Source organism: Talpa europaea (genome assembly GCF_964194135.1).
Source record: "Talpa europaea genome assembly, chromosome: 4".
NCBI classification, from domain to species: Eukaryota; Metazoa; Chordata; class Mammalia; order Eulipotyphla; family Talpidae; genus Talpa; species Talpa europaea.
This window is the reverse complement of record NC_140070.1, coordinates 35,134,474-35,145,622: the sequence shown is the minus strand read 5'-3', so window position 1 is coordinate 35,145,622 and position 11,149 is coordinate 35,134,474. Positions and strand designations below refer to the sequence as shown.

General features: G+C 39.4%; 1 protein-coding gene across 1 annotated transcript in view; it reads left to right on the top strand.

The window, feature by feature from the left end:
- The window catches only part of KCNU1 (potassium calcium-activated channel subfamily U member 1), a gene marked incomplete at both ends in the record, with an annotated part of 145,251 nt that overhangs the window by 42,035 nt on the left and 92,067 nt on the right, over positions 1–11,149 (top strand). Inside the window, 4 exons of the mRNA XM_084232597.1 lie at positions 1,806–1,918; positions 2,287–2,355; positions 4,104–4,193; positions 4,344–4,444. Of these exons, the coding sequence (XP_084088723.1) occupies positions 1,806–1,918; positions 2,287–2,355; positions 4,104–4,193; positions 4,344–4,444 (373 nt within the window). The remainder of the gene's footprint in view (positions 1–1,805; positions 1,919–2,286; positions 2,356–4,103; positions 4,194–4,343; positions 4,445–11,149) is intronic.

Here is an 11,149-nt window from a genome sequence, read left to right as displayed (position 1 = left end):
TGCTAGAAATATCTGTTGTGATGGCTGAGATTGTAATCTCCATTACTGGAGAAAATAAATGGAATGAGAATTCAATGTGAAGACTTCATCTTGTCTTTGAAATGTAGAAGTTACACATGTAAATCAGCCCTATTATGTTTCTCTCTCTCTCTTTTTTAATCTAAAGTTGTGAATCACTGAATATGGTCACCTGTCAGCAGTTATCACAAGATGCTTTTGAAATATAGTAACTGAGAATTGTGGCCACAATAAAACAATCTGGGAGACGGGCAGGGAATAAAAGACTGAAATTCACTTTCAGAAATCCTAAACTGGGAGGAGTCAGAGAAAGATGTTTTAAGCTTGTACTTTGCCCTGGTGCTTTAGGTTCTGTAACCGTATTGACTTAAGTTTAATGGCCAGAACGCCAGTGTCTTATGTCCCATTTTTCTTAGAATGGACACTTATTCTCTCAGTTTTCATGTCTATATAATGAGTTATTAATCTCATAAACTGATTTTTTCAAGTATCAAGTTAATATTTGTAAAATTTCTGAGTGTGCAGATTAAAATGCCTTGAATCAATGCCATGTGTTTTGAGTATATTGATTATAAGGTGAGAAATTATAATCCAAAAAAGCATTTCTAGTCAGTTTCAGGCACAGAGCACTGGTATAACTTACGCATAGATTATGTTTTGTCTTCCTGTTTCCTTTTCTCATCTTTTAAAAACTGACTCAGGAAGTCTTCTCCATCTCTATGGTTGTGATTTTTTTTTTACCTTCTTTCAAAAACTGAAACATAAAATTTAGAACCCTAAAGTAATATGGCCTAAGGAGTGCAATAAACTGTCCACTGAGGTGAGCCCTCCTCAACAGAGATGGAGAAGAGCCAAGAGATTGAGCTGACTCAGGGTATGAGTGGAGGTACCTTGATTGTTTGAAATCTGTGGTCCTTTTTAGCAGGGAAGAAGATTTTGTTTGCTTGTTTTCCTTTTGTATTGTTTTTCTGAAACTACAATATGGTGTGCTGAGGAGTATTTCTAAAATAGTCTTTACTCTCCACAGCCACCATGTTTCAGGATCTATAAAAATTTCAGACTTTCATCTGAGATTCTGGGCTTTAAGGGCCTGTCCTACAATGTCAGAGCAGTATGATGGTGTTTCTTATGGCTGGGGGCAAGGTGGGGGCTGAGGAGAGAGTACAACATGCAGAACATAACATTCCAGGGGAATTTATGCAAATGACAGAAGTGAGTTACCCCGACTTGCTCAGGCTGCCTTTCGCCTCTTTGAGAGATACCCTTCTGCCTTCACACCTCCCATTTCTCTTAAAACCTGTTTTTCATTTTACATTTTCACTTCCATTGGTCAGAATGATTCTGATTTCATTTGATCTAATACTGAGCAGAAACCGTGAATATATTTTTTCTCCTTTGTGGCATATGGTTTGTAGGTAGAAAACTAATATGCTTAAAAACCAATCTTGAGTACCCAAATTTTGAGAGAAGCAATCTGACTGACTCAAAAACCAGTCTACTTTGCTGCCATTATTAGAAGAATTCTAATTTTCTTTCAGTCTTGAATGCCACCTGGGAAGACATTAAGTCATGATGCTTCCACTTCATTCTCAACTTTAGTGAAAATAGCTGAGATGTAGGTTAGAGTTTTAGTTCTTCTTTTGTCAGTTCTATAGTTAAATCCCGGGACAAATCCCTTCTTATGATGTAAGTGTGATGGGTACTGATTTGCTGCTTGTCAGAATATCCAGCTTGCATAGTATCATCCTCTATTTGATGCCAGTGAGCTCCACGGTTGTGTGTTTCAGGTCTCTCCTAGAGAACCATGGCAAAGTTATTTCATTGATAGCCTGAGGAACAAAATCCTGACTCAACGTCTCTCTGATGATTTTGTTGGAATGACTTTTGCTGAAGTTGCCCGGTAAGTTAAGAGAAATGATTCTCCTCATCTTTCATACAATGACATCTGTTTCAGCAGTGTTCATTGAGCGTCCACTATCATGTAGGCTCCATGATACACACTGAAGGTGTAAGAATGAATAATTCTGAGTCGCTACAATGTAGAAGTTTACAGTTTGGTGGGACAGTTTCTTTTCTGTCCCAGGTGAGTCACTTGGGTCTGAGTGGCTTCAAGGTGGAGTCACTTACAAGTGAAAATGGAACATAGGGGAAACCTCTCCTTTGCTGAGGTGCTGGTGTTTTAGAGGCACCAGGTACACAATGTTATCATGTGAACTAGCTCCTATCTTGCTCCCAGTCCTCACAACTGCTACTTGTCTTTCTTCCCAGGCTCTGCTTTGTGAAGATGCACCTAATGCTGATAGCCATCGAACACAAGTCCATGTTTCCCAACTACTGGTACCAATGAGGCTTTAAGTCTCTTTCTTTTTTGTGAAAAGTATCTTTTTCATTAAGACTTTTCCCAAAACACAGCTATTACTAAGATTTTTGCTACTTATTGAGAGTCTTCCCAGTGGGCACACAGGCTGTTGTGGCATATTTAGAATCATCTCTAATGATTTGAGTTGGAATCTGATGATTGGGGTCAGAATGGTTTCCCTAGTGAGTAGACAGGAGCTTTGCCTTTCTCCTCACAGTGCTCATGATCAGGGGAGAGAAGAAATGGTCGCTTTTTTAAATGTTTTCTCTTAATATAGCATAGATCTTGCAAGCCTTACCCATGAAACAATACTATGAGTTAGAATTATTTGTGATAAAAATGTTCCCGTAAACTCCAGCCTTAGATGTAAAATCTGTGAAATGGGTACTTGGCCTACTGTGCAAAGTCAGCTATTGATAGGGTAAATAAAAGAAAGTGCTAACATTATCAGGCCATCACCATTTCCTAAGAGCCCATGTTAGAGAATATGAGGAGTAAGAGAAGTTGTCATGTAATAAAAATAATTTTAAAAAATCCAGATGAAAGAAAGAGAACCACCTACAATGACAGAAATAAAAGATGCTGAGAAATAAGAAAAAATGAATTTTAAATGGGACAGGGAACACAAAAGGCTATTATGTTAACATACGTGTTCTTTAGTGGAAAACTAACTTGAATTAAATTATAATCAACAGACTGAACTCTGATCCTGATTATGATTTGCTAGCCCTATGGCCTTGGAGAAGTGTTCATCATCTTTAAAATAAGGATGTTGTGTAAATTAATTCCTAAGACCCCTGCCAACCCTAAAATATGACATTATCAGGAATCCTAGAATTAATAGGCAATTTTTAATGATATCAGATAGACTACAAATAAATGATGTTATATGAAAAATTGTACAGAGAGAAGATCTGTCTAAGTAGAGAAGATATAGAAGGTGTCTGGGCAAAGAAAACACTGGGGTTCTATTTTTTTTTAAGATTTATTTATTTATGCATACAACAACTGGGGTATAAGCCAGAGGTGCTGGAGGTGAGAGGATTCAACCAGAGACAGTGAATTCACCAGTAGAGCAGCTCTACTGAAATACACTGCTGAAGGGAGTAGCAGGTGAGATAGGAGAGGTCAGCTGTACCATGTGGGTTGCTCCGTGGCCAGCTGGGGATGGAACTCTTGCTGCAGTGGCTGGTGATAACTTGATAGCACTGTCTTTAACCCCTGCACCACCAGGGCGGTCCAAGAGGTTCTAATCAAAGCAAGTCATCAAGTAGAGAGAATAACAAATAGTGTTGTCTGATGAACTAAATTCTTCTCAACAGTCCTTCCATGCTCAAGAATATCTCAAAGTCTGGACATATGCACAGATGGCCTTTCTGCTGAAAACAAGGCAGGATAAAAAGGATGAAAGTTTGAGTTTCAGTCTGGTTCAAAAATTGATCAAGTTTTAATCCAGAAAAGAACTTGTCCACAGCTCAACCAAGTATGCAGCTCAGCAATTGTGTTATAATCAGACTCCCCTCAGTATATTTGCACAATCAAACAAATAATTAAATGTAGTCAAATTCACATTTTCTGCTGTGTTGGGCAGTGATGGGAGATGATAATTCCTACTAACTCTGCAACAGAGAGAATCCATTCTGGATGTAATAACAGAATTTAGTACCAAATATTGCCACCAAAATCAGCAGGAAAAAATGACTGTGTTTTTATTTTCTGTCCCCAGTCGCCTGATACTAAATCCGTCTACACAAATTAGAGTGGGTAAGAACACATTAGGGTTCTTTATTGCTGAATCTTCAAAAGATGTCAAAAGGTAATTTTTTTTTTCCTGTGGCTACGTTGGAGTTGGGGAGGAGGAGAGGGAATCCCTAAAGCCAAAGCAACTTCACAGCAGGCAGACTGAGTGCTGTGCTCCCTAGTTAGGTCTCACGTCAGTTATCCTTGATTTGCTTTCACTGTCCAGAGCCTTCTTTTACTGTGCCACCTGTCACAATGATGTGCACACCCCTGAGCTAATTGGAAGATGTAGCTGCAAAAGCAAGACCCCCCGCTCACATGCCCAAGGTAAGTGCACTTTATATCTGGCTGTCCTCAGCCTCACTTCCAGGAAAGTGGGAGAGGAAAGGGGAGAGTCTTTCCATCTCTTAAAAGACAGTGCCCAATACCATGAACTGGCAGAGAAGTGAGAGACATTTCCCCACTGGGCATGCAAGACCTCAAAATCAGTCTTTAAGAGCTTGGAAAAAAAAAAAAAAACAACTTACTGTTGGGTATAGCATACGAGGCTCCTTTCAAGAGCAGAACCCTTGATTGCCCTGGGGCAATAGGTATATATCATGAGGTATGACCGAAAAGGCTGGGCCCTTAACTGATGTACTTTGTGTCCCAAGGACTGATCAGTGAAATGCCTGGTTAATAAGATTGGAGTCATGAGTGGGGGTCAGGAGTATATCAGCAGACTTGCCCTCCCTAAAGCCCTAAATCTGGTTTTCAGTTTGACCCACCCTTTTCTCTGTCAATAAAAAGGCCAGGGTCAGGCGCTTCAGGAGCATCCTGCATCCTACAGCCTGCTCGACGACTCCTGTTTCTTTTCTCCATCAGGCGGTGTTGCTGATGCAAAGCTTATGACTTACCTAGTTCAACTCCATCACAGGTCAGGGCAAATAAGTTCCAAAACATATTCAGTAATGTTGTCCAAAGTCACAGGGGCCAGTTAGAGGCACCAACTCAATTCCAGGCATGCTGCCTTTCAGCCCGTTATTTTTCATGAAATGATACACTAGGTGTGTATGGAAGGGAGGTGGGAGCTGAGCCTCCTTTAGGAGTCCAGGTGCTCTCATTGTTTTAATAACAGCTTTATTTAATAATTCAAATTCCATGATATAAAAGCCATATCCATATACAGTATACACAATTCAGGGGTGTAGGGGCAGGAACGACACTGAGCAGGTTTTCTAATCCAGCAGACCGGGTCAAGGAGGAGTCAGAGTCCTCAGTGGCTTTTGCAGGTCTTTTATTTAGATTTACCAGGCATATGGCAGGCAGGGGTGCTGGGGGGCCAGGAGGCTGGCAGGCCTCCCAGCCCTCAGCAAATCCTCACTCTATCTGGGCTCTCTCTGGCTTTCTCTCTGCTTCTCTTCTTCTTCTCTCGGGTTCTGCTGGCGTCCCTGTGACGCCGCCCCTAAAAACTCAGTCTCTCAGCCCAGGTGTACCCACTTCAGGTGCCCGCCATCGGCATGCATTCAGGACCACAGGGTTCCCTCATCTATCCTAATGGGGGGAGGGCAGAAAAGCCTGACACTTTACCTTACCTTACAAGGGGGTTTTAGTGTGTAAATAGATTTTGCACAACCACTGCAATAATCAATTTTAAAACATGTCCTGTACTTAAAAAAAGAAAAAACAAACTTGATATCTAATAGCAATCATTTCCCATTCTCTTCTATCCACACCTTGTCAACCAGTCATCTTCTCCAGGTCTGTAGATTTACCTGTTCTGGATTTCATAGAGAGTCATACAATACGTGGCTGTGTTGTATCTTGTATTGATACTTCATTTCTTTTTTATGGCTGAGTAATATTGTATAGATAAATATCATTTTGTTTATCCATTCATCTGTTTATGGACATGTAGACCATAGGATGCACTGGATATTTTTGCTAATGAGTATTGCTACACAGATATCTGGGTTCCTACTTTATTTGTAAATTTGTACCCAGAATTAGAAATACTAAATCAAATATTAAATCAATGTTTAATTTTTTAAGGAACCACCAAATTGCTTTCCATAGCAATTATACCACTTTGCCTTCCCACCAACAATACCCAAGTGTTCCAAATTATTTACATTCTATCAACACTCCTTTTCCTCTTTTTCTTTTTATAGCAATAGCCATCCTTATGGGTGAAAATTTGTGTCTCATTGTGTTTTTATTTTAATTTTCCTGGTGTCTAATAAGGTTAAATACTTTTTCATGAAGATCATATTCCTCATTTGTATCTTCTTTGAAGAAATACCCATTCAGGTCATTTGTGTATTTTAAAATTAGGTTTCTTTCCATTATTGATTGTATAAGGTCTTTTACAGTAAAGGTATCATGTCATAGCACATGGCATTATAGTATTAATAAAATAGCATGGATTCATGCAATAGCCATGTATACCTGTAAACATAGTATGCTGTAGAGGTAGGAATGACCACAGTGCAGGTTTTCTAATCCAGCAGACCGGGTAAAGGAGGAGTCAGAGTCCTCAGTAGCTTTTACAGGTCTTTTATTTACATTTACCAGGCATATGGCAAGCAGGGGTGCTGGGGGGGCCAGGAGGCTGGCAGGCCTCCCAGTCCCCAGCAAGTCTTCACTCTATCTGGGCTCTCCGGCCTTCTGTGCTTCTGCTTCTTTGCTTCTCTCTTGGCTTCTCTTTCAGCTCTGTTCCTTCTTGGCTTCTGCTGACGTCCCTGTGACGCCACCCTTAAAAGCCCAGTCTCAGCCCAGGTGAATCCCATCTACCTATGCCCACACCCTACTCCAGGTGCCCACCATCAGGCATGCATTCAGGACCTCAACGATCCATCATCTATCCTGATGGCGGGAGGGCAGAAAAGCCTGACATTTTCTTTACCCTACATATGCAAAAAGTGAATTACACATACATTCATGCTCTGATGTTGATTGTCTTGCAAAACAAAAGGGTTTTATAAGAATGAAGAATCATTCCCTTATTTAGCTGACTAGTGTAGTTTTACCACAAATGAGTTAAGACAGGAACTTGTTCTAGTGTAAGTCTGAGAAAGTTTTTGTATGAGAAAGGCCTACTTTCATATTTGCAGATAAGCCATATTTTACCCACTTCTTTGATAAGTATTTGGTAATATCTAAGGAATAAATCAGCACGACTTTTCAATTTACAATCTAATGTTTTAGTTTCAATGTATTTACCACATTCCTCAGACTTTCATTTTTCCCATAATAGAGTCATTTCTTCTTTCTGCCCCTACTGATCCTCAATCACCGTTGATTAAAGCTGCAGTCTGTCTCTTATTATCTAGGAGAACCTTACTTATCTAGTACTGAGATTCTTTAAAAGGCCAGTAGCTGTTCTTGACCACAATTTGCCAGATGGTGGCAGCAGAGTACCATGAAATACTCAAGGGTCTGGTACTAGGGAGTCGATGTATGTGAATTTGAAACTGGAGAATTAGTTCTAGCCAAAATGTGTCTAAGGGGACATCACCGGATAATGGGACTTCTTGGTCTTATAAGTGTAGAAGTCATAATAATATTTGGAATTGCTTCCAGAGAATTAGCTTTCAAAAAGACCTTGAGATTACCAATCAGTGACATAATAGAAAACACACTGACTTTCAATTAGTACAAACCTCAGGTTGACTATTCACATTTCCAAAGCCAGATGAAGGGTATTTCCAGTCAAATAATTATCCCCTTCTAATAATTATCTCTTTGTTGGGATTATTAAATTTAATTGTTCCCACCAGTTTCTTTCTTTGGTGTGCTTAATGAGAGTTCAGAAGAAATGAATTTTTTTGACCACAACTATGGTACCAATTCGCTAGGGTTTAGGGAAGGCACATTAACTCTTAGGATCTCAGTGTCATCGTTTCCAAAGCAGGCAGTCCTCATCACCTCTGAGGCTGTTTTCATTTTAATATCGTGTGATTTGTAAACTGTCTACCTTTAATTACTTCCGTTTTTCTGAATTAGAACCACAACAAGAGGTTCCTTACATTCATAAAATAATATAATATAGAGACGTAGTATAGTCTTTGCTTTGCTACTACTTACTGAAAAATTCTGTCTCCTACCTATGCAGTTCACCCCCTGTTATTTCACCGCTGGAATCTCTTACTGCCACGGTTTTAGAACAGAGACCCATATGCAGGGCAGGGAGAAGCACTAGAGAATCTTTGTATTAATGGAATGGAGGAAGTGAACAATATGAAATTAGGCTGTTAGGAAAATTGTGTCCAAATTCCCCTCTTCTGTAATCCCTGACAACATCCCTAATCCCACATTAAAGTGTTACTTTTTTTAATAAATTATTTTATTTGATGTAATTATTACATCATTTTTCATTTTTGCATAATGTATGCATTTTCATTTTGGTTATATTCCCCATACAATTCCCACCCCCTTTTTCTGACCCTAATCCCTCTTCTCCTCCCCCCGCCCCCCGCTATAATGTGTCTCTGGTCTATAGTTGCTTGTTGATTTTGGTTTTTACTTTATTGCAATTAGTCTTTTTCCTGGTCCCTTATTTAGGTTTTCTAAATTCCTGCTATGAGTGAGACAATCTGGTATTTTTCTTTTTCTTTCTGGCTTATTTCGCTGAGCATGATCCCTTCTAGCTCCATCCCTGTTGCTGCAAATTGCATGAGTTTATCTTTTTTGATTGCTGAGTAATATTCCGTTGTGTATATATACCACATCTTCTTGATCCAGTCATCTATTTTTGGGCATTTGGGTTGTTACTTTTTGTGGTGCAGTCACATCTAAAGGAGAGGGGACTTGCAAAAAGGAAATTGAAAAGGGGTGAAAGGCATTAGGGACGGGGAGAAAAGATAAGAAAGAAATGGTTTAAAAAGGTAAACCAAACCTGAATTTATCCTACTTCAGAGTTTGCTTTAGGTTTGATGCTCAGTCTTTTTTCTAAGCCTCTAAAACTAATTGACCTCTTTAATAAAGGAGTCACCCCAATCAATGTTCCTTAGGGAGAACAAACCCAGAGGTTGAATATAAGCTACCCTAATGGATCTACTAGCTTGACTGCCTAACTTGGATTGGCTGTGAAGGCCTCAGCACTCACCAAGGGTCTTTGTAGGAGAGACAGTAGAAAATGTTACCACATGACTTGGGGTGGGTCAGGATCTGCAGGCCCAGAGAATCAGAATAAAAAGATAAGTAACTTGGTGTTAAGTCCATAAAAACCAATCACAAATATCTTGTATTCCTGTTATTGTAACAGCTGATATCATTCTTCTCATCCTACATTTGACTGGGGCTCCATTTTCTTCAGTCCTTAGCATCCATCACCAGCTCTTACCCTCTTTATTTCCAATCCTGTTGATTGCAATAGCTTCCTACCTTGTTGCTCTTGATCTAGCCTCTTCATGCTAACCCATGCCATCTTTCATTGCTATAGAGATTTTCTTGAAAAAAAGTTCTGATATATAAATAAAGCTCTGAATATTTACAGAAATTTACAAACAGGGATACAGGTAAGCCCTACTTTTGTAAGAGCAAGTCATTGGCTACATCTGTTGTCCTGCTGTATCTTCAGCTTCTAAGAGCAGTGGTTCTTTCCTGGAACACTTAATATCACTTTTCAGGAGTGTCACAATGGTTAGTAAGTACTAAATTTTGTAAGTAATTGCAGCAAATTAGCTACTTAGTAAGTTGGAATAGATTCAGAGTTATACAAATAATACAGGAATAGTTTTCACTCATTTGAACTATGATTAAAATTTCTTAAGGAAGTTAGAGGGAATAGAACTATTGTTATCCATATGGAAATTCCATATATTAGGAATATATATATATATTTAAAAGATCTGGTTTTTTTTTAAGATTTATTTATTTATTTATACAAGAACTGGGGTACAGGCCAGATGCGTGGGAGGGTGAGAGGATTCACCAGAGACAGAGCAGAGAACAGAACAGGCAGACCGATGAAATACACTGCTGAGGGGAGCAGCGGACGCAAAAGGAGAGGTCTGCCGAGCCATATGGGACCTTCACCTGCCCGCGGGATCAAAACCAGCACTGCAGAGGCTGCAGACAGCTTCACAGCGCTGCGCTCAACCACCTATGCCACCAGGGGAGGCCCTATGAGGAATATCTTAACATGTGGTTCTCTCATGTATGCAAGGAAAGGAAAATGTTTGCCCATAGCTTCAAGAAAATGACTTATTAAAAAAGAAATATAATTAAAATGTTGGCCATGGATAGAAGGCCTTTAATTTTTTTTTTCAGTCATTCACATGTTTTATATGCCTTGTCTTCTTTTGATGTATAGTGCTTTACTTGGAAACATCTATATCCATAGAGAAATCATAGTAAGCCATGGCAAGACATTAACATAAGCATACACAGTTTGTTTAGGGTGTTATATAACAATCCATTCTATTTTTCTAAAATATAAAAAACTAGTGCTTGTAGACTGTCAGCTGTAAATAGAATAAATAAACAAAGTAATCAAACTGTTTCAGAATAAAATCAGAGACACTCTATTTGCTAATCTACAACTTGGAGAGATAGGACTTTATCTTCCTATTTTTATTATATTCTTTGCTTTTTCTCCAAATGTTGGAAGCAGCACAGTAACTAGGGTAAGTGCACCAAGGGTTTGCTGCATGTTCACTACTCTCCGATCTACACCCTGGAATAGAAAACACATCTACATTTTGAGGGGAGATCAGTCATTAGGAATACAGAATTTAGAGTTGGAAGGGACCAAAAGGGATCTTAGTTCATCTCTGAGCTTCAAGCAGCCAACACACAGCCAGAGAGACCTCACCAGTCCATACAGGATGCTCTTCCCCTGACCACACCCTACAATCATGTACACACTTCATAAGAAAGCTTATGAAATTATACAATTCATTAATTTGCTTTCATAAGAGTTTTTCTTAAGAGTGACACAAAGGAAGACTCACAGCTTCTTCAAGAGGCTCATACACGACACGCATCTTTCCCACTTAACTCCTTCCCCCTCCCACCCCCCACCCCCCTTTTTTTTCTCAATGCCTGGCA